At 42.8% G+C, this 27,265-nt stretch overlaps 1 protein-coding gene across 5 annotated transcripts in view; it reads left to right on the top strand.

The window, feature by feature from the left end:
* Ntm (neurotrimin) overlaps positions 1-26,949 on the top strand; it is a 969,232-nt gene extending 942,283 nt beyond the window's left edge. For 2 of the 5 annotated variants that reach the window (XM_021232077.2, XM_040730186.1), the window contains exons 5-10: positions 4,508-4,642; positions 6,539-6,659; positions 8,965-9,116; positions 11,998-12,033; positions 16,781-16,813; positions 21,708-26,949. In XM_021232077.2, the coding sequence (XP_021087736.1) occupies positions 4,508-4,642; positions 6,539-6,659; positions 8,965-9,116; positions 11,998-12,033; positions 16,781-16,813; positions 21,708-21,808 (578 nt within the window). In that variant the 3' untranslated portion in view covers positions 21,809-26,949. The remainder of the gene's footprint in view (positions 1-4,507; positions 4,643-6,538; positions 6,660-8,964; positions 9,117-11,997; positions 12,034-16,780; positions 16,814-21,707) is intronic. The other 3 variants (XM_040730185.1, XM_021232078.2, XM_013119429.3) reach the window with 3 other exon arrangements.
* Positions 26,950-27,265: the final 316 nt, after the last annotated feature.

Genomic DNA, 27,265 nt, shown 5'->3' with positions numbered 1-27,265 from the left:
AAGGTAATCAAACAAGATTTAAGAGTCGTGGTAGCATTAGGGAATGGATGATAGCAATGATGAGAGTGACTGGTACCTACAGAGAGCTTATCCCAGGCCTCTCATTATCCACAGAGCAGCTACCTCAGCACAGAGAGTGCATAGTATTATTCTAATTTGTTCAGAAGAATTGGTAGGGCAGAGAAGTTAGCGGACTCACCACATCATGAAACTAGATGGTAGAGAATTGGTTTTGTGTGAATCTAAACTTCTGCTCTTTACAATGGTGATCTGTCACCTTCTTACCACACCAATGCAAGATAAACTCTGATGTGCAATAGGCTCCTTAGGTGTGGGGGCTTTTATAGCAAGGCAGAGGCATATGTGTGATGCTAAAGAAAACAGGAATCCACTTGTGTCTCAAGAGTTGTGCCATGAAGAAGGAGATATTTTAAGATGATGAGTGTCATTTTCACCCAAGGATGCATTTTCCTTAGAAGAGGAAGCCAACTTATAGATGAGTACTATTGATCATGAAGAGACTCTTGGCACTGGCTTTTTGCAAGCGACCTGCCACTTTCCATCTTTAGAAGCCTGTAGCAGTTTACAAAGTGTGCTCAGTTAAATTATATTTGTTTTCCCCTCCTGTATTATTTTTAAGTTCTTTATTCTGGGGATAAAACACTGATCAATTCACAGCCAGAGTGGAAATGCTATGACAGGAAATCTTGACTAAAATTTCATATTTTGATTTAATGTGATCTGTCCATTTGTTTGTCATAAGTGGCACCAATAGAGACATCAGTTCTGGTACTACCAAGTTTAGTTCTCTCTCTCTCTCTCTCTCTCTCTCTCTCTCTCTCTCTCTCTCTCTCTCTCTCTGTGTGTGTGTGTGTGTGTGTGTGTGTGTGTATGTGTTTCATCTTCCCCCATCTTTTCCATTTAGAACCCTAGTAAAGAAAAACTCCTACTAAGAGAAAGGTGAAAACGATCAAAATTATGGTTCATAAAGCTCTTTCACAGAAATGAACCACTTTTCACAGGCCTTGCTTACTTTAGTCAGAAAATGGATACTTGGGGTTCTTTATGGTTTCTTGCTTTGTCTGAGGATGTATGATGGTAAAATAAAGTCTCATCGACTCTTTTACAACTTACAGATACTAAATATTTGGATCAGTAAAGAGCATATGCCTCCCCCAAATCCTAAGCCATCTGCTTCCTTACTTATACAACACCTGGCAAGACTGGATGAATTTTCATGGTCATTCATACACCACATTCTTGCAGAATACTTGATGAGGTTTTTTTATGTCAATGACCACTTACTAACTTGCATTTCGCTCATGGCTGTACTCCTTCCAAATGTTCTTCCTTTTGGATGTTCACAGAGTAAGTTAATAACAGTTCAGCTACTGCAAATCTCACTGTGATCACAACAAGCATATCTGAATCATAGATCTGGATCAAAAAACACACAGACTTTAATTGGAGAAAACAAATGCTCAAAAGAACCCACAGTCCTCCTGTTCCTCTGTCTTGGCGGTATACTACCTGGCCCTAAAAGACCTAAGGTCCCACCAATCATTGCGGTAACACTGGAGATCAATCCAGAAACAGCTGTCCAGAGCTAATTTATTTCCTAATGCTGAGGCACTGTTAATTTATAAATTACACTGGTAATTTGAGCTATTATTAATTTCAGATGGTGTAGGGCAAGCCTAATTAAAATATGACACCAATTGCCACACATATGTACCAAGGACTACCATTTAAAATTAATGGGAATATTAAGTGTGACACTGGTCTCTGAGATGCTTTGCACAGTAATTATAGCATTCTAGTGCAAAAAGATCTGACAAATGTTGGCCTGAAATTGGTAGTAAATAAACAACAGCCATGTAAGAGGAATCATAATTTCTTCACAAAAATCCCTTTTCATTTCCTCTACACTTTCTCAAGCTGGGGTTCTAAAGCATGAGTTAATCTAAAACAATAATACTGACACAGAAGTTTCTTACAGAAACTGTGAGTCTTTGGGCGTTCAAGTTGATGGTTTTCTATGCTAGGCTGCGAGCCAACTTAATCAGTATACCCTTGCTTCTTCCTTTGACTTAAATGTTTTTCATGTTTTTTTATAAGAGATGTTGGCACTTCTTTTCTCCTTCAAAGGGAATAGAAGGAAGAAAATGTTGGTACCCATGAAGTACAGATTCTATAAGGCTAAGTATATGTAAAAGAGTGTTCTGGGTCAGAATTGATGTGGCTGGATGGTTATACAAGCTTAGTGTCTTAGTTTATTTTATTTATTTAACTTCATTTTATGTGAATTGGTGTGAAGGTGTTGGATACCCTGGAACTGGAGCTACAGACAGTTGTGAGCTGCCATGAGGGTGCTGGGAATTCAACCTGGGACCTATGGGAGAGCAGCCAGTGCTCTTAATCACTGAGCCATCTCTCCAGCCCTTTAGTTAGGGTTTTTTATTGCCATGAAGAAACACCATGACCATGGCATCACTTATAAAGAAAACATTTAATTAGGGTTTCTTGCTTACAGTTTCAGAGGTTCAGTCCATTACCATCCTGATGGGGAGCATGGTGGCATGTTGGGAGACGTGGTGCTGGAGTTCAGAGTCTGCATCTTGCAGGCAGTAGGAAGTCAACTGAGCAAAGTTTGAGCAAAAGGAACTTCAAAGCCCATCCCCAAGCACGGCTAAAAATTGCAGTATGGTGGAGAGTAATTGCTTTTTCTTGCAAGACAATGGGATGTGTTTACTTTTCTATTATTGTTGCTGCTGTTGCGATTGCTACTGTTGACATGACAAGAATGAGAATAACACTGTCATATAGAACTACAGCTTACATGTCATGCACATCATTCTTTGTATTATGTGAATTTCTTCATCATTGGTTTCATGTTCTGGGTTAACAGAAACCTGCAACATTATGGAGGGATTTTATGACCTAGATCCAAAAGTCCCTGTGTGTGTGTGTGTTTCATCTTCCCCCATCTTTTCCATTTAGAAAATGGATACATGAATACAGCTTCATCCCACTTCCCTCTGTGCTTCTTTTAAGCCTTTAGGATTAACTGCGTTACCAGGTGGGCAGTACATGAACGTTTCCAAATGCTTTCATGTGTGCTGTGTTCTACGTATTTGTTGCTCTCAGTAACTCCATGAGGTATCAGGCCTGCTTTGTATGTTACACATGGAAAAGCATTTCTTCATTTCTAGGGATATTCCCAATTTCAGTTTGTTGTCACAGAATTAACCATAATGCCCCCTGCTGTTGACTTTTTATAGGATATTGTCATTCTCATTATCCTCATTAAGAGGTTTAGGAAGGATAATCCCAGAAGATAAACAGCATTTTCCTTCTTTATTTTAAACTTTATGTGAAACTAAACTAAGGCACAGTGTAGGTTTGAGACAGAGCTTGGAAACTTATTCTGTGTCTTGGGCTTAGCCAGGTGTGGTGGCATATGCTCATCATCCTAGCACTGAGGAGACAGAGACAAGAAGATCAGGTATGCAAGGTCTAGGCAACCTAGTGAGCCTGAGGCCAGCCTTGGGTATAGGAGACCATGTCTGAAAGAATGGGGACAATGGGCATGCTTAGCCTATGTATAACTGGATACTCATAACTAGCCACCATGTGTGGCATGTGGTATGGATGTGGTATTATTATTATCAATGACATTTCACTAGAGATGTGAAATCAAACTTCTGAATGCTTGTATGGTAGGGATTGACTCATAGTCATTAATTCTTTCTCTTCACTTTCTGCTCTTCCTGCGGTTTGACATCATGTGTGTGGTCTTTGGGTTTTATGGCTAAGAGTTCCAGGAGATCAATGTCTGGAAAGTTGATATTTGCCTGTTTGTTTGTCTAATATGAAAACAAAGGTGTTTTAATTGTATGTGTTTCACTTCTTATGTGTCTCGTGCACGTGCATGTGTGTGTGTGTGTATGTGTAACCACTATGGAGTATCCTCAAATGACTCATGCCCAGGATTGTATTATGTAGTTCAGCATCCGAGGCTCATTTTAAATGGTTCCTGGAGGTCAGAAAGAGTTAAGGTGCCTGCTTCAATCCCAAAGCTGTACCATGTGGTAAGATCCCAGAAGTGTAAACGTCAAAATTATTAATCACTTATGGAGAACCAGTTAATTCTCTCCATACATGAGTTCAGTGGGAGCCCAAACACTGCAGCTAGAACACTGGGGAGTCAAGGAAAAGAGGGTGTGAATTGTAGGAGGTGTGGGGATGGGGGAGGCAGAAACAGGGAAGAGAGAATCTGTAGTGTTCCTAAGAATTTGATCTGACAAATGGACAGTTCTCCAGATGTAACCCGTTTATAGTTTGTGTTCTTTTTTTTTCTGGAACTGAAGACTGAACTCAGGGTTTTGTGCTTGGTGGGCAAGTGCAGTACCGCTGAGCTAAGTCTCCATTCCCTATACTCTGTTTTCTAACACGTGTCTTTGGTCTTTTCCTCTCAGTTGACTAGACCTCACTCTTTCTCCTACAGCTGTCGGCTTTGTGAGTGAAGATGAGTACCTGGAAATTCAGGGCATCACTCGGGAGCAGTCAGGGGACTATGAGTGCAGTGCTTCCAATGATGTGGCTGCCCCAGTGGTGCGGAGAGTGAAGGTCACCGTGAACTGTGAGTGGTCCTGCCAGCCCCACCCCGTGAGAGAGTGAGGCTGGCCTCTTCTCAAGACTGCAGCAACAAGCCAGCCCTCAGAGTGACAGAAAAGACACAGAACCACTTTATGTCCTCTGCTCGCAAGAGCTAAGGGGTCAAAGTCATGTTTTACTTTCTTTTTTCACAGAACCAGGGTTACCCTTCTTTTTACGAGCAGCTGACAGTAACTGCGTATGGCACCAAGCTTTCATACATGACTTGCAGACCAATAATGGCATTGAATGCATGCTTCATATAAATATATTTCAAACCAAAAGTTTCCTGTAATGTATTCACATGTGACACAGTGACAGCCTTCCCAGTCAGATACTTCCAGTGGGAGAAAAGTCTGAGCTGTAACAAAAACTACCCCTGTATGTGCATTATTTTTGTATCACATCCCTTTGTAATGAAAATGCTGATGGATACAGACTTCTGATTACACACATAATTTAAATATTAGTATATACAAACGCAGGTTTCCAGAGGTTATGTCTCAAATTTTGTTTTTAACTAATAGATGCAAAATTCAAAACATTTGGAAGTCGGTGCTGTGGAAACTTCATTCTCCCTTTATCAACCTTCTGAATTCTCCTTGACATTGAATTTTGTACCAATTCCTCACCGTTTTCCCCGTGGGTTCCTTGTTATATGCATTGACTTGACTCCCTATAACTTGTGGAAGGCTTTTGCTTGTCCAGAATATAACCCAAGGCCTAGACCAGCTGAGCACTCCTTCTACGTGTGCAGGATGGGGGAGTGGAAGGAAACAGTATATGGATTAATATTCAGTGTTTCTGGTTTTGATTTGTGCTCCTGTTTGAACCTAGGATAGTAAGAAACATATTAAGTAGTAAAGGTAAAGCAATGCTGCCATGTTTTCTTATTATTTAAACTCTGCTTTTCAGGGATTTTAGGATTATTTACAATTGTTGAAAATGAACTTACAACATAAACCAAAAGTGAAAGCAAAGGGAAAATATATTATGGAAATTAGTAAAAGGGAGGAGTCAACCCATGAAATGTGAAATATAAAGCAGCAGGCTGCTGGGTTCACTCTCAGAATCTGCCTTAAGAACGCTCACACAAAGGAAACATCATGTGCTGTAAGATGTCCATCAGCTGCAAGACAAAAGAAAATGATTTTCTTAGGAGAAGTCTCGCTTTTCCTGGTACTGGGACCCCAGAGAAAACCCTTCCCACTGTCAGATACAGTCAACACATCATATACAATGCACTGGCATTGAACAGAACAGGAATTTAGAGTGACTGTTGTACAATACCCATCATTGCACACTACTGGCATGCCACAGGTACCTGAGTGAAAACTTCAAATGATGCAGACCCAGCAAGGAGGTCTAGTTGAGCACAGGATCCATTTCAGAATGCCCACGGGAAGGACCGGTCTGTACACCCTTCAGGCAATTCTCCATGCATATTATTAGTTATAAGTGAGTCTTAGATGGGAATTGAATAGCTGGAAGTCCTACACTTTGGCAAGACCTGGCATACAGAAATCCTATGAGGATGATTAAAGGTGCTGACTGCTATCCTGTGGAATGGAAGACTGATGGGTGGGTGTCAGCCTATGAAAGTTAAAAGGCTTAAGCAGGCACTGTGTCTCAAGATCTCACAGCTCCTCCTCAGCACAGAGTAGAGAGGCAATGCATGCTGAAAGATAATGTCTTCCTTTAGAACTGCGTCCAGACCATTTCTGTTCTCTGGAACAGTCCATACAGCAGTTTGATGAAGCAGATAAACAGAAATAGGGCAGAAAGTAAGAAACAAAATGCATGGATGTTTTTTGTTTTTGTCATTCTGTTTTTTAATTTTCAAAAGTACTCTTAAATGGTATGGACCATCTTCCTTCTGCAGATCCACCATACATCTCAGAAGCTAAGGGTACAGGTGTCCCCGTGGGGCAGAAGGGGACTCTACAGTGTGAAGCTTCAGCAGTCCCTTCAGCAGAATTCCAGTGGTTCAAGGATGACAAGAGGTATGGTGCTCAGTCCTCTTCTTCTCATCTACCTCCCTTCCACACTCCTGATTGCAGATAGTCACAATCTAATCTCTGGAAATCCTCTCCTGACACCCAATGGGGGTTCGATGTGCAAACAAGCTTTTTCTAAATTAAGGGAAGTTCAGCAAGGCTTTCAATGTCATCTTCAGTGTTACCACTTGTCAAACAGTGGACCTGAAAGGTAGTATAATTTAGCCAGGCAAAAATCAGAAAAGGAATGCCACCAACATTATTGTGAGCCCTGTGATTTTTTTTTAATGTCATGAAAATAACGCATTCCGGAGAAAGCTATTTTTAACGTTTTCTCGGGCCTAAGCAATTCTCTCTGCCTCTGGGAGGGGCTGTCAAGTTGCCTGCCCGTCATAGGTGTTCACGTCCCTCCCTGAGGTTATCAGTAGCACTGTGTACCGGTCCATGACCCTCTTGCATCCTCGCTTTGTGTGCAGGTTGTCATTTCTCTGTAGGAGAAAAGAGTAGGACTTTTCTCTTCCTTCCCATTGTTGCAGCCTTCATAGGGACATTTGTTGTGAGTCAATGAAGATGATCATTTCAAGGAGTTATCAAATTGCATGTCAGCACAGGGGTCAGTGGCTCAGTACAGCCAGGCAATATGACAATTACCACTATCAAAGAGCTATTTGAAGGTGGGTGAGCAACAACTAAATGTGTAAGCTCTGCCCGTGCTCAGAATATTTTCATAAAAGTAGAGACAGCGGTGCTCAAGGTGTGACCAAGTGCCGTGAGATCTGTGGATAGATGCGCAAAGAGTGATGGAGGCTGAGTTCAGAAAGCCACAGAAAGAGTCTGAGAAGGGCAGTGGGGACATCCCAGCAAAGCATCCCTTCTGCAGGAGGTGTGTTCACCACCTTCTTTCCTCATGCAGTCACTCGGGCCCTGATGTCTTCTAATTTCTCAGCCAGTAAACTAAATTGTATTTAGACCCCAGTCACTCCCTAGAACATCCACATCCAGTGAGGGACGCAGGCAGCTTTGTGATCTCCAAGATCCTTTTATAGCTTCCTGTTGATTTTTTTCCGTGTCCATGAATTCATTTGCACATGTATTCATTTCTAATATTCTCCCATTGAGTAGGTTTCTCTGTCCACCAGCAACCAGCATGCCAAGAATGTTCTACCATGGGGTCCTTGCCATGGCTTTTTTTCTTTGTGCCACTGAGGCTACAAGGCAGCAGTGGCCTCAGGTCTCAGAGGGAATATGACATCTGTCCCAGTAAATGACAACCGAAGCCCATTTCATTCTCACTGACATGAGCAGAATTCAGCAACAAACAGAAGCGTCAGAGGTGGGGACAGGCAGTTTTTTAGATGTCTTTAGGGGCTTCCCTTGACTGCTGCTTTCTCTTCCATGCCCTGTGTCTGCTGTCAGTCAAAAGGAGAGGAGATAGAATTCTACACTTAGAAAAGCCTGCCCACATAACCGGGACAGTAGCCACTGAGAGGACTACAGTTTCATGAGGAAACCTAATGTCTATAGCAGTAGGGGATGGGAGATCCCTGAGTGCCTGAGGGGAGGATGTTTGTCATCCCAGGAGTGTAAAATGCTGCAAAGCTCTGCTGGCCACCCTGCACTGTGTTTAACTAAAGACATTTCTGAGCTGTCAAGCAAGAACCTGCTTTGAGTAACCCTCTTCCCACCATGGAGCCAAAATCCAATTCACAGCTTGGTGCTGATATGAAGACTTCTTCCCTTATGGAGAACACTGCCAAAAACTAGGAAACAGGATCCACACCCATACAAGCCACAGAAGTATCCTCACGGTGGCTTGCAGAGCCTTGGACAGCACCCTTTAGAAGATTTTACATCCATATAACAAGTCGGACATAGAACACTAGCATCTGTCCCCAGAACAGGGTGTTTCATGCCATCCCACCAAGCCATAGGGCATTTCGCTGAGGATAGTGGCTTACACCAGTTCACTGCTCTTTTGGGAAAGGAAGGCACACACAGGATAATCTCTGTACAACAAAGCAAAGTGATTCCTGCCAGCCCATCAGCTGACTTATGCAGAAAGCTACCATAGCCAGGGAACATTGTTGCAGACTGACACTGACCCCTTGAGATAACTCTGGGAAGTTTGCTCAGAGACCTGTGGAAACATATAATTCCATGAAGTAGAATGAATAATTGTCATGGTGGTATCATGTTGGGGAGGATGAGGGCATCATTAATTCTAGACTCTACATCCATCCTATGAGAGAAATTGACCTTGTTTCTTTTCCCCTTTATTCCCCCTTCTCTTTTCTGTTGCTTGTTTGCCTAGACTGGTTGAAGGAAAGAAAGGAGTCAAAGTGGAAAACAGACCCTTCCTCTCAAAGCTTATCTTTTTCAACGTCTCTGAACACGACTACGGGAACTACACGTGTGTGGCTTCCAACAAGTTGGGCCATACCAATGCCAGCATCATGTTATTTGGTGAGACTCAGCCCTGAGATGGGTAACAAGGCAATGTGAAGTAGGGAAGGGTTGGTGGAGGGAAAGAGAATATGGAAGGGAAAAAGGCTCAGAAATGAACCAAGGAGAGCAAATGAAAGATTAAGAAAGGGAGAGAGAGAGAAAGAGAGAGAGAGAGAGAGAGAGAGAGAGAGAGAGAGAGAGAGAGAGAGAGAGAGAGAGAGAGAGAGACTCATGAATGTAAGAATGTAGGCATCAGAAGTGGGAAAGAAGAAATGGAATGTTCATTTATCTAAAATGACCAAAGTCCTGAAATAGGAGGAAAAGATGCCAAAATGACTTCTTCCTCCTCAATGATGTCTCTGAAACTGACTCAGAGATTATAATTGGACAAAACAGTTAAGATCTCAGAGAGGAGCCCCTTACAGCTTCAGTCCTTTGCTCACTGGGCTAAATAACATGTTCCCTTTTCTGAAACTTTCCCAGCCATTGACACATTAGAATGACATTCATAAGAGCTGAATCACAGCCCTTGGAATCTTTAATAATATTCATTTCAGAGATGGGCAGATAAAGATGAGGGAAAATGGGATTTTCCATGTTCCTTATTTGTGTCAATGGCTGGTAAAGACATTTGACCATCCTCACCATCATCTTGAAGGATTTCATATCATTGTTCATGCACTGATTCCTTAACTCTTTATTGAGGGAATAAGTTTATAAAGCATTCTTTTTGCTTTCGTTTCATACATAGCCACTGTATTCATGGCAGAAGCAGTAAGCAAGCTTCTTGGAAAGCACACTGTGTCTACACCCTGTGAGCAATGTCTACCCAGGAGTGATCAGACCTGCCTATCTACCAGCAGGAAGGACTTCAGACGTCTGCCGATTGCTTTAAAGCCTTAATGGGTTCAGATCCTTCCTGATGGGTTATGTGATTAATTCTGGTTGCCTTTAGAGCACATTTCTCCATACCCCACCAAGTTCAATGACTGTCACATTTCCCAATCTGTTTCTCCCATTCCCTGTGTTAAAGATACACCTGAGTATGGTACCATCTCCGCTTCCCAATTACACCTTCCCAGCCTCCTATTCAGCATGTGAAATGCAGCTGAGAGGACTGGAAAAGGGAAGGCCATATCTGATCCCAGAACACACATCTGAGAAGGAGCAAGCTTTGACTAGGGTGACTGAGATGCTTAGGACCTCAGTAAGCACAGTCATAACGTTCTCCCATGTATTGGGATAGCCATGTGCCTCTCTTTGTGCATGGACAGCATCAGAAGTCCCCTTTTGCATGGGAATGTTTATAAAAATTCTCCCATATACATGGAGTCATAAGTGCCCTGTAATCTGTCAGGCCTTTGGGGGTTTATGGGAGGTACCTGTCTGTATGCACAAAAGGTAGGATTAGAAAGGGGGCAAGTCCATTGTCCTTCCCCTTAAAATTCTAAAGCATGTGTGCTATGTTTCACTCAGCACCTCCCGCATCCTGCTCTCTGGCCACAGCTATGCCCAGTCTTTCAAATAATCTTCCCCTCCTTAAAACTCCTCTCTGTTCTAAGATGGAGAGAGAAATGGCTTTGCCATTTTTCTTTGCACACCCACATATGGCAATTAAAGTGCTGTTCCCCCCCCCATTCCCACCACCAATAAGACATCATACACCGTCTACCTCCTTTAGGATATTTTTGTCATTGTCATCTTCCTAAGTTCTAGGGTTTGCCTAACGTCCATTATGAACTAATAGTACCTTTGCTAATAAGGAGAGGAGGCCTGGGTCAACCACAGATAAAAGGAGTACAGGTGGAGATGTGCCTTAACAGAGGAGGTCTCAGAGCTGTAACCTACAAAATCTCTAGGAGGGGGAGGCAAGCTTGTAACTTCTTTCAAATTTAGTGAATTACAAATCAATTTCATTTGTTAGTTTCATTTGCAAAACTATTCCTGAGGATCCCATCACAGAAGATCTCCATGGGTACCAGTCTTCCATGGAGCTGGTGAAATCCCAATAATGTTTAAGTTGAGCATTTTCAAGCCCTCCATCTCCAGCCAGGTCTAGTTGAGACATTATTGTGGCTCCCAAGTTCATAGGGAATGCTCTATGACATTTTCAGTAGGAGCCAATAAGCAGAATAGGCAGATTGGACAGTAGCACTTACTTTTGTGAATATAGAGCATCAGCATCTGTGATTAAATTTTCTCCAGTGCCATTGCAGGAAGCCAGCTAAATTATTGTCATTCTGTCATCAACTTGCATACAAATCATAAAAGTGTATCCTTTTCATGTCAAACTGAAAAGTGAGGGATTCTGGTGTAAGAAACTCCTAAGCTTGTGTCTTGGGAGATGTAAGTCCCATAGGAGCAGGGTAGACCTTGCCATTAACAATAAATAAGGCTCTGAGTGTCTAGACTCTGAGCCCATAGAGCTGGTCCTAGAATTCTGAGACTACTGCTTCCATAATCTGGAATCATAGTGGTTCCAGGGGCCCTATTCAGATTATGGTACCATGAGATCAGAAATTGCCGGGTTTTATCTTTATCTGTTAGATAATGGGGTAAAGATGTGGTAGGAAAAATTTCACCCAGCAAGAAGCTTTATTCCTTTGTTTACAGTTAGTTCCCAAGGTCAGCAGAAGCAAAGATGGAATTCATCTGTACTGGAAAATACCTTGCTTCCCACCATCCCATCACTATTAAGGGACAGAAAGCATTTCAATGTTTGTCTTGCTGCACCTTGTCCTATGGCCTTTGGTTTGTGTCTTCCTTTATTTATCCTTTCCTTTAGAAATGCTTGTGAAAGGCAGTATACAAACTATATATGAAAAATATATAGCAACTGTATATAATATATGTGTTTGTTTTCATTTTTCTCTCCTGTATGTCCCCCCACCTGATTTAGAACTAAATGAGCCTACAAGCTCAACTTTATTGCAAGGTCAGTATCCCCCTTGCCTTCTGCTTTGCCTCCCTTCTCCTCAAACCTAAAACCCTCACCCTAGCCCTCTCCCTCACCCTAGCCCTGGTGTTGATATCCTGGTATTTCTAACAGTAACATCCTCATTACTAGGAATGAGGCAGTGGATAGCAATTAAAGGAGACTCCTGGGGGCTGGGAAAATGCCACAGGAGCCCTTTCCTCTGCCCATCTCTTACACACACTGTCTAGAAGAGCTGAGATTAGTAAGTCAAATAAAGCATCATTAAAATGCCCAAACCCAGAGATCAGCACGAGGACAAAGGTTTCAGAAACTACGTGTGAACCAACGAGCAGACAATACAACCACTGACCTCAGTGATACCCCAGTACAAAGGTATCTGAGGTTGCAAATGAAGAGTTCTGTTGATGGTGTTCAACAACAGACTCAGATGATTCTCATGGTGATTCAAACAGTCCAAGAAACACATCACCATCACCTGATCCACAGGTTTTCCAAGGAAGGCCTGGTGGCCATATAGTGACCAAGGATGGGACACCACAGAGCTGTAGTTCACAGCTGACCTTTAGGAGGTCACGGTTCTTAGATGAGTCATAAACCTCACTTGGACTTTCTTCCATCTTCTATGAAGAGTAATCTGCCCTTCGTAGTTGTCCTAATGATCAGCATTTAAAATATACTGGCTAAAAGACAGCGACACCCTCCATACAGGACACATTCCACATATTCATTTCTTTCAATTTCTTCTCACCAGTCCACTCCCTTCCACTCTCATCTCTTGCCTATTTATGACTTATCTAGCTCTTGCCACTCTATGGATGCTTGGCGTGTCTTCCCATCTCTTCCGGGTCCACTCAGGTAGTGTGAGAGATATATTGCAAAGTTGTCACCACATGTCAGTATCCTCTTCTAGAGAACAGTAGTTTTATTTTTCTAACAAGCAATTCTTAATTGCAGTTACATTCAACTGTGGGAGACGCATCTCCCCCAAAGTGATGGCATGTGCAATGAAGCTTGGGAGAAAGTCTCCGCCCTCATTATGATTTCCTCTCACCCCTTCATCCCAGAAGTCACTTGCTGGATGTAATTTAGGGCAGAAATTTTAGACTATAGAAGTCTGGAATGTCTGACAGATTCCTGTGTCCTTTAATATAACTACTGGACTAGGCTGCAAAGCGAGGCCGACTTTAGAAGAATCAGGTCTTACGCTTCTTATGTCTACTTATTTTTCTGTATTCATTTCCCCCTTCCCATGGCTGCTCTCCTATAGAATAGACAACATAGCTGTTTTCTCCAGGAATACCTCCAACGGGTGCTCTCCTTACATACAGAAAGCCTTATAGGAACATATGGGTTTCTACAACAGGAAACTCTTGGCCTTTAGAGAAATTTGAGGCTGCCTTGCTGCCTAATATCTAAATGGACAAGAAGTGATAAGAGAATTTTGTTCCTCCTCAGCATTTTTGTCACCCTTGACATATTTCTCTGCCTCCCTTTTGCAAACACAACAGATTGCATGTCACTTCCCAGTATTAATATTTGGTGGTACAGGACTCTCAAAGTGATAAATAAGAACTTAGGGCTGCACCATCATCCCTCACAGAGCTTCTGCATGGGTAAGAACACAGGGCCCATGCTGCAGGCTCAGCAGCTCCCCAGCTGCTCTCTCCTCATCTATTGGTCCTCTATCTTCAATCTGCTCAGTTCTGATGGTATCAGTGGGCTCAGAATGTTGGCTTATTAATACCTGTGAGCCTCCCAGTATTAAAGAATGGACAACAAAAGCAGATTATCTCCTCCTGGATTTCAGAAGGAGATGATCAGTTCTTCCTGCAGAAAATTCAACATAGTTAGCTAGGCCAACCTACCAAGGAATCATGCAGTCAGCATTTCTATGGCATGTATATGAAAATAGAAATCTGTTATTTGTTTTCTAGAAGAGTGGGTTGAACAACCGTATTCACCCAGAAGCAAATTTCTCCCTGTGAGATTTAAAGGCCAGCCGTGAACTTACCTAAGCACTTAGAATCAGCTATGCGCCTTTGTTTGCTTTGCTAACATAATGATCATTTCTGGAATAAACAAAAATATGGAATATTATCTGATATAGGGTATTCTTTTCCTTTTTATGTGCTTTTCCTTCCTTCCTCCTTCCCTTGCTCCCTTTCTTCCTTCCACCCTTCCCCCTCTCCCTCCTTTCTTTCTGTTGTTCTCTCTTGCCTCTTCCCACCAGCTTTCCATTTTCTTAATCTTTACCACACCGCCAAGGTTCTGTCTGGCTTTCTGCTCAAATAACATTAGCAAAGGGATCAGATAATTTTTATTAGAGTCCTATTGAAGAAAAATACTTGGATTGCCAAGAATTGCTTATTTTCAAATTTTTATTGTTGGTTTGTGTGTGTGTGTGTGTGTGTGTGTGTGTTTTGCACAATTGCATGTCTATGTAACCTGTGCATGCCTTCTGAAATAAGGTGTTGGATCCCCTGGAAGTGGAGTTATAGATGGTTATGAACTGCCATGTAGTACCGGGAATTGAATCTGGGTCCTCTGTAAGAACAGCCAGGGTTCTCAACCACTGAGCTCTCTCTCTCCATTTCCCCAGTTCTCAATTCATCCCGTTTTCTTTTTTGCTGGCTCTGCTGGAACTCACTAGGTAGATCAGGCTGGCCTCACACTCACAGAGATCTGCTTGTCTCTCCCTCCAGAGTGATGGGATTCAAGACATGTGTAATCATGCCCAGCTGTGTTTCTTTTCTTGATAGCTAAGATATCACTCAAAGCCCATAGCTTAGGGCTACCACTGACTTAAGAGGTTCTCACAAAGTTCACACAATGACAGAATGTCACCATGACAGAAAGGATGATGTCAAACCTCCTGTACCTCTTCTTGATGCTAGAACAAAAGTGGCCTACAGTCCACAGAAGGAGCAGCCGGCCTGAATTTCACCCCCTGCTGCATTAAGCAAGGGTTGGCTAAAACATTGTGACCTAGAAAAGACACCAAAATAATGAGTTCTAGATAAGGTCAAGAAAAGTGCCTAGTTGCCCTTTACCTTGTGAATGCTAAAGGATTGAGTTTCTTTCAAATAGCTGCACCAGGAATCCAGGGCAGGGGTAGCTGAACGGGAGCAATTATGTGTAAATTGTTTCTGGATTTTCCATGTGGTTCCTAAAGCAGAGGTGTGTGCCTTCATTTTATACCTCTTCCTCAAAGTCCCAGGTCTACATAGAAACTACTTCTGTCTTCCTACAGCCCTATTTGAGCCAGTACCCACAATACTCTTTGGGTAACAGCCTACAGGACACCTTATGTTTTTACTACTTGTAGTCAGGCAAAGTCTGTATGGTTTCTTTATTCCCCAACTTCTCTCCAGGATGTCCTTCCTTCCACTCATCTTTCTTCTTGGCACTGACACTCATAAACCAGACCCTCATCAGCTTCTGAACTGTTCCAAGGGCCAAGAATGTATTCCAAAAGACTGTCCACACTGTGCACAAGATATATGGGGCCAGCACATCTGGCTTCTCTCTCCCATCTTAACTTCATCTAGAGCATCCCTTCAATAACCAAACATTGGGTCACCTCTCACATGTTTATTAAGGCTGGTAATATACACTTTGGTCAGTAGGTTTTATAGGCCTTCTGCCATTAAAGAGTAACTGAGAGTCTGAAACACAAAATGCATTTATCTAACTATAAACACTGTAGTTGCAGTTAGCATGGACTGTTTCAAAGGCTCTTATCTCTCTGAATGTGAGGACCTCTGCACAAAGGACAGACTCCTTGGGTAACACTTCAGTGCCCAATGCCCAGCGTTTTGATGATGTTTCATGTGCTCCCTGTATGCAGATGAGAAACTGCACAGGCCCCTGTTTAGAAAGAAAAGTAAAAGGTAAATGGTTATCACAAATCAAGCCACATCAAAGCTCTTGGCATCCACAGAAAAGTTGAGAAAGCCCTGTATATTCTTATGAGAGCTTTCAGTCAGAAAAATGGGAGCTCTTTTACCATCTATCCAACAGAGCAGTCTCCGTCTTTATGTATCCACAGGGGCTTCTGGAAAGTCCCACTCTTGCAGCACAGGTATAGATGCCACGGTCTCCCGTGGCCCCAGAAAGAGAGTCCCATCAGGTCAGCTTGAAGTCAGATATTAAAGGTCAAGATTCTCCTGCCATCTAAGAGCTGACTCATCAGTGTTTCTAAAAGACAAGACCTAGCTAAAAGTGAGTCAGACATTCACATTATATAATTAACATGGGTACCCAGACTCAAATTGCTGTAGAATAAATCCTACTGTATCTGTCAACTTTATACTTAACGCCACAGAATTCAGTGAATTGGGGTACAGTCTGATAAGAGAATGGATATTTCTACGAAGAGGTTTTGACTCAGCCTGATGAAATTCCAAAGGAATAGCTTTCTCCTAAGATTAAGTGTGTATATGTAGACATTGTGTCAGTCTGTGACCCACAGTAATTGTCATCCGTACACTTCCTTGCCTCCAGTCCACTTCTAGCTAAAATAATAATAATAATAATAATAATAGTAATAGTAATAAATAAAAACTGAAGGACTGAAGGGCTCTGGGTGATGGAGAGTGGTCAACATAACTAGAGGCAGGTCTAAGGGACCGGGGGAATCTCGTGGGCCAGTAACTCTGACTTGTTTCTAAAACCATCTGAGGGCAAAGTAAGCACGTGAAGATGCTTTCTGCCTTAACAGTGGCTTATTTTTAATTTTTTTTAGAAGTGAAAACTACAGCCCTGACCCCTTGGAAAGGTTTGTATATTTACTTCTCAGGCAGCTGATGCCTTAGTTGGGAACGGGGTATGTAGTTTTCTTCACCTGCTACACGCCTTCTTCTTTAAGCTTACCTTTCAGCATTCTAGGGGGACCTCTCCCTGACTCTTGAGTGATTTGCCATCAACCTAGATTAACTCCATTCCCAATGATGTCACATCCTGTGTGAGCTGCTCCACTTGCACGAGTTTAACTGGTGCTTATGGTGGCACTAATGAGCACCTGCCTGTATTCAGAAGAGATGAGTTATGGGACCCTGGCACTGGGCTTTCCCTATTTCTTCCATGAAGCTCTCACTAATGCAACAATCTTCTCAGGCCATAGCCTTGCATGCTGTCTCTGCTTACCCCTTGCTCTCCTTCTCTAACTTGGAGCTAGAAGAAAAGTGGGGAGAGGGAGGGGAACTTGGGAGGAAAGGGGAGGTTCTTGGGTGATTCACTGGGACAGGAATAAAATGTGTCTTATTTGAGGCTTTCATGGCAGGCAGATGTTTCCGATGGATAAATGACACTCATCCCAGCTCTTTGAGACCCTAACTGTCCTGGTAATTAGTCTCTTTAGGCCTCCGCTGCTCTCTAATGAGATAGTGACAATAAAGGCATCCAATGTGGAATGGAGGCGTGTCTGGGTGAAGAACAGATGCCTCATCTGAGTGACCGTGTCACCAGACAGATGGGATGGGCTGTCACTTTCCAAGCATCTACTGGAAAAGAGCCTTGCTCTTAGTAGGCTTTGACCTATGCTTGCCTGGACCAAATATCTTCACCCCATGGCATTCTTTCCACTGGTATCTGCTCAATATTTTCTCTGGGTAGGGCAGGCCAGCCTTCAGTAGTGCCCAGATGGCTTAACCATTGATGCTACCCTTCTATGAATATACATGATCTGAGCTGGTGGGAAGCAAATAACATATGGAAACTGAAGCCAAGGGACCGGAGAAGTCTCCTAAGCTCCCAAAAGTAAAGTTTCCACAAATTCTAAAAGAAACTGCAATCCTCCGCCCAGTCCCCAGACACTGTAATAGCTCCCCATCACTCTTGAATCCCTGGTCCATGAGGCTTTGCTTCTGGATAGAGTCACTGAGTACTGGGACCTTTGGTGACTCTGTTGGGCAGAGTTAGAAAAGGGGAGGAAGGGTTTCTGTAAGAGGAATAGAGATAAAGCAGAAGACACAGAAGTGAAAAATCTTTTTTTCTGTTTCTTATATGGTTTGATTTTTTTAAACAGGTATAATTGTAAGAAAAAGAGGAACAGAAACCCAAAGCAAACAGAGACATGTCAGCATCAGTCAGAGCTCTCTCCCTTAGTCAGTTAACACTGAATACCTGCCATGGTCACTAAGACACACATCCTGCCATTAAGAAGTCATAACAAGCCAGATGTGGTAGCATACACCTATGGCTCCAGAACTTGGGATCCTGAGGCAGGAAGATTTCTAATTCATCCTGAGCTAGGTAGGGAGTTCCTATCTCAAACAAACAACAAGCTGGGAGGATGAGGGAAGAACCGGTTTTAGTTGGTGATAGCACTTAGGGGAAAGTACATGTCAGACAAATAGGAGAATTAGAAAATTAGAATTCTGGGGCACATTGAATAGTGGAATGGAAGTATTACTGACAGAATCCAGGAATCCTACCCATAGAAAACCACTGGAGTCCAGCCTTGAAGCTGGAATAATGAATAGGAGTGAGTTAAACGAAGAATGTGTGTGTGTGTGTGTGTGTGTCTGTCTGTCTGTCTATCTGTATGTCTGTGTCTGCCTGTGTCTCTGTGTGTGTCTGTGTCTGCCTCTGTGTGTGTGTCTGTCTGTCTGTCTGTCTGTTTGGGTGAACTTGTGCCTCCATGCACTGGATAAAGAATATTTAAGAAAACATGGCAGGAAGACAGCCTAAAAGGGCAGATAGCTGACAGATAATACAATGTGATGGTGAGCATTCTACTAAGGAACTAGATGTTTTGGTCAAGACTGTAGCACTCAGCTGGAACAATTTGGAGGTGGAGAAACATTACTCAGAAGTTAATGTAAGGGATAAATGTGAGGGTCCCAGCAGTTGGTGGCGGTGGTAGCTGGTGAACTGTAACTTGGAAGGCAGGCCACTGCATGTATGTCTTCCAGCAGGCATGCACAGACATCCTACCTAGGGCTGTCTGTCTCCTGCTCATTCATTCTAAGTCAGATTTCCCCATAGGTGCTAAAGAGACAGACAGGGTGGGGAGAGAAAGAGTGTGTGCATAGCATAGAAGTAGTGGGCAGTCTGGACAAGGTTACTCAGGCCTGAACAAGAACAGCAGGGAGGCCCTGTGAATCTCACCAAGACAACCCTTCCTCCAAGCAAGACGATGTGTTCACAGGCACTCTTCTGTTTTCTATAGTATGCTGGCTTAAGAGCTGTCCCTGTAGACTTCCTGTACTGTTTCCCAGCATACAATTGAACCACAGCAGAGCTCTGAGAGGTGTTCTAATGTTACTGAACAAAAGTCACAGCGAGAATACCCAGCAAAGCTACCAGGCCACTGTACAGAGGATTCAGGCTGGACATAGTGTGTTCAACCTTACATGGACTATTCTTAAATGGGCACCAGGCAGGGCTTCTGTTGTATTCTTGTTGACATGTGGCTTCTGTCCTTCAATTTAAGTATGAAAAAGGGGAATGAAGGAGAAAAGGAGTGTCCAAGTGTTCTCAAGAGGCTGGCATTTGTTCTCCATCTCTTTTGTCCCTAACTATCCTCTTGACCATGGCAGGCAACTGGGCAGGAATGGGCTTTAAAGCTGAATACCTGAGTATTCAGAGAACAAAAGAGATAGGAGAGGGAAAGGGGGCCATGTGCTACAGTCTGTGGTCTGATAGATTATCACAGACTAAGTACACAGGACATGTTTTAAATTGCAGTGGGCAAGGCACATGTAAAAATATGGAATGGACCACTCACTTTACCAAGAATGAAATGGAATCTGGCTCTCAAGGTCTGTATGTAAGATCTCACAGTCACAGGCACAGACAAGGGGCTGAGTAGAAAGAACAGATCAGTTCATAGACAGAAGACTCGCTCAAAGTATAAGATGTGATGTCTCTCCTTGGGGAGTCAAGAAGTGACATCTCTCTCTGAGAACAAGGAAAGTGTGTGAAGACAACAATGTGCGGATATAGAGAGGGAGTTCTTAGTGCCCCTTTGGATGGAAAGCTAGCAGCTAGATTCTAGAATGTGTGAGCACTTGGTGACTCTATGACAAGCAATGGAAAGGTAAGTCCTCCGTAATTTCCTGATCACACTTCTTCATCACCTGGGTCCCCAGAATGCTTTCTACTTTGTGTTTCCTGTATCACCTCTCCGGACAGGCACAGAGCAGAACAGGGTGCCCTGGGCTTTTCAGCAGGATGACTCAACATTGCCAAGAGACTCTCAGTGTGTGACTCCTGTGGCCCAGGCTCACATGAAGTTGGCAGCTGCTGACTTCAAAGGACTGAGAAATGAAATCATAGGGGCAGTAGCTAGGTCAGAAATTCTAGGACTTGACAGAATAATCCCACTTGCAATCAGGGAGCCTTCTGGTCTGATTTAACCAGAAGTGACTCCAGTGCTGAGCACCTGAGTCAGGTGATCAGGTTCTGGCAGTGTTCAGGTGAGGACAGGGACTAAGTATGGTCACCAGTTCTAAATAGCTCTGAGAAATTCAATGTGCCAGAGCCAATCAGACCAGCTCCAATCAGAGGCCATGTCCCTGTTCATTAAGTATTTAAAGCATCTGGTTTTGGTCTGCATGCACTCTTCCAGAATCATTATTTCCTTTTGTCATGCAAGTCCTTGGACTCAAGAGCTAAAGTAGCCCAGAAGTTTGTATGTATCAACAGGGAAACTACAGGGAGGCTTCACCACCTTGGAGTTAGTTCTCTCGCCTCTTGTGTTTGGCAGAGAGTATCTATTTGTAAACCAGGTGAATAAGTGCCTCATAACAAAACTTGCCTCCCAATGGTCATTCACTGAAGAAGGTGCTGAACACCAATGTCCATGTTAATCCTTAGGTACATTCTTGTCCAGACAGCACAAGGTCTTGTTCCTGACTTAGTCTTCTCTCTACCCCATGTGAGCTGGTATGGGCTGTGAGACACTTGAGCTAATAAAGTTTGATGAACCTCACCCAGATGGGAAAAAGGCCAAGGATTCCAGGGGGAATCCCAGCACCACCCTGACACTGAGAGTCGTTTTCTTCTGTGGAACAGCAGCAATGAGACAGATTGCATTGCAGCAGGGCCCACTGTAGGGAGAGATCTTACATACCCATAGCACTGACCACACCCGTTTGGGCGTGGTCACAGGTATGTGGGGGAAGGCAAGGAATAAAGGACTGGGAGGAGAGATAGATGCTAACTCTCTTGCTGGGGATTAAAGTCGGGTTCTGGAAGTTGCTGAGACCAACTTCGATTGCCGGTTTCTCTTGTAAGTACCTTCCACAATAAATAGTCATCTTTATCCTTCATAAAGTGTGCGATTCATATTTCATTGACAGCCCACCAAGTCATTTCCTGAACAGGCTGTGTAGCCTGAAGGTTCTGGAAATGTCTGAGATAATCACATCTCAGAAGGTGATAGGAGGTAATGAATCAAGAAGCCAGGAGATCAAGGATTTTACTTTATTGAAACGTGTTATGCCATGGGCAGATGACGATTCTGCAGCGTCTTCCCTGTTTGCCAGGGAAGGCTTGTGCGTACACACCAAGCATCTGTTTGAGAGTCTTGGAACGTTCTGCCGTTAGAACACTAGTTGTTCACCCTAAAGAGAAGCCTCAGTAGAAGTGACAGCAGACCAAGTAGCGGGTGATGGGTCCTCCCATCTTGCAGCAAGTAGCTCATGACCTGTGTGTTCTCTCCACAGGCCCGGGTGCTGTTAGTGAAGTGAACAATGGGACGTCAAGGAGGGCAGGCTGCATTTGGCTCCTCCCTCTTCTGGTCTTACACCTGCTCCTCAAATTTTGATGGGGGTCCCAGTTCCTGCTGGGGAGAGCTGCCGCCACTGCATCTCAATACAACAGCACCGCAACACGACAGCGACAAGTCAGAATCCAGTGAAATTCAGATAATCACAGCCAATGGGACAGAATTCGAGGGAGGGGAACAAACAATACCGTGGGAAGGAAAAAAGCTTAAAAAAAAAAAAAGGAAATTTGAAAATTGCCTTGCAGATATTTAGGTACCACTGAGTTTTCTTTCTTCCCCCAAACGGGAAGAAGGCACACCTGGCTTGGACCCACCCACAAGCTGCACTGTGTGACCTCTCTGTTGCCAGGGTGGGCAAGGGCTCAGCCACTCTGCCCACTAAAGTGCCCCACCATGGAACATTCTGGAGTCGGCCACCCGAAATTCCATCGGTCCATAGAGACAAGCACAGAGTGAGAAACAGGGGCCTAGATGTACCGCAGAGGGCCCTTTGGTGGGCTGCGCCGTGGTGGCATGTGTCATGAAGTGTGAAATCAGAAGAAAAAAACAAAGGACAACAACAACAGAAAAAAAGAAAGAAAAGGAAACAAGACAGCCTGACAGCTCCATAATCTCACAAGCGACAGTCACAAAACAATATTGTTAAACTTTTGTTTTCTCATTTTACCACATGGACATCATGGATAATAAGGGATTCTGATTCATTATTGATTTTATTAATTATATTTTCTGATATGAGTCTAGAACTTAGTGCAAAAGCAAGAGACAAAACTAAGAATACACAGCAGAGGGGAGAGGAGAAGTGTGTTTATTAAGCATTAAAAGCAAATAGTGTACTTTTTACCTAGGTTTACAACTGGTGGACCACACACCCGGTCCTAACCACCCGGTGAGGATTTGGAAAATCCACCAGACACACATCTGATTTAACACACACTCCACCAGCGTTACAGCTTCCTCCTCATTCTGGCGTTACATTCATGCAGACAGCACTATGGTATCTGCCTACTGCTTAGAAATGGAAGGTTGATCTGCACTCTATCTTGGTTTGTTGGCTATGCTTCTTTTGATGACATATATTATACAGTATATATATATACATATATTTTTTTTGTTAGAGTTCTAGCCATTTTGTTTCTCAGCAGGGTCCTTTCTCAGACATTACTGCATGCTGTATATGGCGTTAGCTGTGTGTTGATCTTCTAAAAGATGATAGAGTTTACTGGTAATTGTGTAATCAGATCCTTCCTCTTTTTTTCTCGGGTTATTTACATGTCAGAGACATTTCTAAAAAGCAGAAAGGACAACAGAAACAATAACTAATACCAGGCGCAGCATCTTTTCAGGTGTGGCTCTCTGAGGCAGAGGCCACCAGCTTGGCTTCCCCATCACACCTTGGGGCATTAATGGACAGCAAGCAACTGAACCAACTAAACCAACAGTCAGTAATCACTTGCTTTAGCCCATTACGGGGAATCCCTGATGCCTTTGTGACTACTGGAGAACTTAATCCTCTTGGTTTATTTTATTTAATTTTCCACCTTCGTGTGAGTGTGTATGAAAGAGAAGAAAAATGCAGTTTTTAGGTAACCATTTTTTTCCTTCCCTGAAGTCTGGGGACCAGAAAGGCCTCGGGGAGGGGTCCTGGATGTGATGAGGGAAAGTGGGGGTTGGGGGATAGGGGAGGGATGGGTTGTCTCTGACTTGACATTAAAAAGTGTTCCATGTCCCTCTTCACTTGGTGTGATACCTCATTCTGTAATGGGGTGGGGGTGTGAATTTGCCTGGCTGGCTGAATAATGGAGGTGGGGATGCTGTACTGCTCCTGGGAGGGGCAGGAACTTGCCTTGGCAAGTGTTCAGCTAAATAGACAGTGGGGTTTGAGACTTCCCCCATCCTCCCTGCTGATGCAAGGACAACCAAAATTTTGTGGGGACCTTGTCTTCAATACCTTCAGGGAGTCTTGTTGGAAACTATCACCATCCTGCTGTTCATCAGTTCCCTTGTGGGTCAGATAGTCAAGTCTGGTCACCGCTGTTAGTTCCAATGATTTCATCATGGTGTTTATGAAATAACCCCAAATCTTATGAATTAAGATTCTGAGGACTGACTGCCTTCCATGTTGGCCACCACCACTCCCAAACCTCACTTAGACACATAAATTAAGAGGAAAGAAAGGTTTTAATATAACAATATTCAAGTAATTCTAAGACAGATTCTGGAAATGAAACAATAGAAGATTGATTGTGAGTCAGAAATGAGGTGTTGGCCTGATAAGTCAGGAATTACAGCCCTTGTGAATTTAGGCCTTGCCTGAAAGGAGTCAGGGTATTTGTAAGGAGTACTGGCATTTCCAGCCACCACTAGCAACACTGACATGGAATCCCTGGCTTTATTTCTCTTTGTACCTTCACTGGAAATTTCATGGACCAGACAACTTAATAGTGTATGGAACAGTCTGGCTAGGTCTTGTAGACATGGGCTGCATTGGTCTTACCCCTGCCCTGCCCTGTCCCAGAACCACTGGAAGTAGTGGGTCTTATATTTTCTTAGGATGCAAAGTATGAGCAGAAAGGTGAGACAGGAATTAAAAGCAGAGAGTGATTTATGAGATGCAGCAGGTAAGCAGAATGGGACTTATTTCCAAAACAGGGCTCTCCTGGAATGGAAAAAGTATAAGGAGTTGATGCTGGGAAGCCTGTAACCACTTATTCATATAGGAAAGTACTTTATAGGTCGGCCCAGAGACACAAACCCATTGTTTTCTGTTATACTGTGTGCTCAATTTTCTATAAGCCTAAAACTGCTCCAAGAAATAAAGTCAATACTTTCTTAATTATAAGGGCAAAAAGAATGAAGGTGCCAAGTGAGAGTTTCTAACCCTCCCATGCTTCTGTTCACACTGGAGGATTTAGCTTACACATCACAGCTCACTGGAATTAAGCAGAGAAAGCATGGGTGAGTCTCTTGTTTCTAAAGTGGAAGCCAGAAATCTTCCTGGAGAGGCTGTGTCAGAACAGTTGCAAAGATACACTATCCAAGCTTCACTTACTGAGACAAGAGAACACAACTCCCACCTCTGTTGGAATAGATTTCTCTTTCAAATATACCACCGCTAGATATCCATGAGCTGCTACTATACTACCATTTGCTGACATTACCAATATTCTTGTCACTAATCATACCTTAGATCAACCTATGACCATCATGCCCTGTGTTAATATCAGCCAGGACCAGCACTGTAAGGCAGCATTGATGAGTAAGACTTAGTCCTATCACTGTCAATTCATGCTCCTTTTTCCTTGTGGATCTTTGGTGATAAGGTTATGAATGAACATGTTCTTGCGAGAGCATTTTCCCATCTCTGATGGGCTATTGTATCTTAGAAGTGAAAGTTTCTTCTCTGGTTAACAGATCTATGAGTCCCAGATTGCTTGGAAAACTCAAAGTGAATGGCACCCTCCTTCCCCAGCCTTCAAGTCAATTGAGGGTTCATCACAGGTGCAGGTAGGAGCTGATAGGAACTTAGAGAAAAAAACTCTTGGGCCTTCCTTTGTTGGAAACGATAATCTGCTGGACGTGTTTATTAGAATCTGTGGAAACAATCATCCAGAATAGAACCTGTGGTGACTTTTTACTTCGTGGCAAATAGAATATAAGTTCAAGTATACTGGACCACTTGTAACTCACAGATGAGAAACCATCCTACTTTAGATCCACTCCATCCATCTCAATATTAGGATGTCCCTTAGGGAAACTGCCATCAGAGACTGCAAATTACTATACCATGGCAGCCTATATGAATGTAAAGAGGACAGCTGTAGACAAACAAACCCTAGTCATTTTCACCAACATTCCTTTAGTTCTCTTCACCTTCAAACAGAACAGGACATACAGATGTGCAATGTGTTTCCACCCCCCCCATAAATGAGTCTCCCACACACATACTCTCCACAGTGGGTCTGCATGTCTATCTTGGAGCATGATGACTACCCATTCAAAGTTTGCCCTCTGACCTGTAGACAGTACCAATTGGGAGCTATGTTCGCAGTGATGCACTAGTGACCACATTGTGTGCTGTGGTTGGTGATGGTAAATGCCAGTTATTTCTCTTCGAGAGGGCGATAAGATAGTGGATGAATTAACACAGAGATCTGGTTGCATGTTGGCACATTTCACTAGCCTCTTCCATCTTCATTTTCTACTTTCTGGACCTTGAATTTATCTGGGAAGACAGTAGCCCTTGTCAATCACAAGAAAATACTGTATAGATGCTTGATTAAAAAGTGTACAGTGTGAGCTCAGCAAAACATGGATGGTTTTCTAATACTGCAATTGTTAATAAAAAATGAGCTACTTGTCATTTAAAGAGAAAAATATATGCAAAGAGATGATTATGGAAAACTAGCAATCTTTGTTCATGCAGAACCACAATACCAGGTGACAAGTACACTTGGCCAAAAGCATCTGTACATGCCAGTCATTTTCCTTTAGCAGACAATCAGCTTAGAACAATTGACATCAGTGGTGTCTGATAAAGGGAATAAAATCATCTCTTTTCAATTTACAGTTTTTAAAATTCTAAGCCAAATGCAAGAGCTAATTTGACTCAGACCTTGTTCATTGGTATTTGATTGTGTGGTTAGTATTTCCTTTGTTATTCTTTGGCTCCCCAATCAAGCCACTCAAAGCATTAGATCTTCCTTCTCTCTATTCTTAATTCAAACATTATTTCCATGAGCACTTGACTTCATCCTCCTGTAAGGCACTAAATGCAAATTAATATCCTCATGATTTGTGAATAAGAACTCTCTGAGTCTCTGCATTTGTCTCCTACATCTTCATGAGTCTCCCATCATGCCTATATCCCATGGTTTGAACCTTTATAGAAAAGACCCCTTATTTCCTGAGCTCAAGTTTAGATTAGTTCTTTTAGTTTAAGTCTAATGCATTCTGATACATCATCCTTCATGAAGGTGACCTGGTTTGGATTTAGCTTTTGAATGCTGACTATCCCCGTGCAAGCTTGCAAATAACTTGAATAATTTCTTCTGGCATATGGTAAAAGTATATGAGTTCATCTCTATAATTTGGAGGTTGTTGATGTTTTTATAATGAATATTCCTCTATCTATGCATCTCTCATATATTTGATTAAAGTTTCCTAGAGTGGCCATAGCACTTATGGTGTTCCAGTGACTTTTTGATTTGGAATCTCTGAGTATTGGTGCTGCATTTTGAATACAAAATTGAGTTGCTAATATGTAGAACTAGGCTCTAGTCCAGATCCATCACTAGTTTATTGTGTTCCCTCTTCTTATCCTTTATATAAAATGCTATTATGGAATATTGCTCTATCTAGCTTTAAAATGCAATATTATTAAATGGCTTCAGGTTTTTATAAGATTTCTGCAAGACTGAATTCTGGAAAGCAGCATTTTAAAACCATGCAGATGGAGGGTATAAATACGGGAAAATTCCACAACCAATGCATTGT

The sequence above is a fragment of the Mesocricetus auratus genome, unplaced genomic scaffold, assembly GCF_017639785.1.
Source record: "Mesocricetus auratus isolate SY011 unplaced genomic scaffold, BCM_Maur_2.0 Super-Scaffold_100022, whole genome shotgun sequence".
Lineage (NCBI taxonomy): Eukaryota > Metazoa > Chordata > Mammalia > Rodentia > Cricetidae > Mesocricetus > Mesocricetus auratus.
Note: the sequence above shows the minus strand (reverse complement) of the source record. Positions and strands in the feature narration are given on the sequence as shown.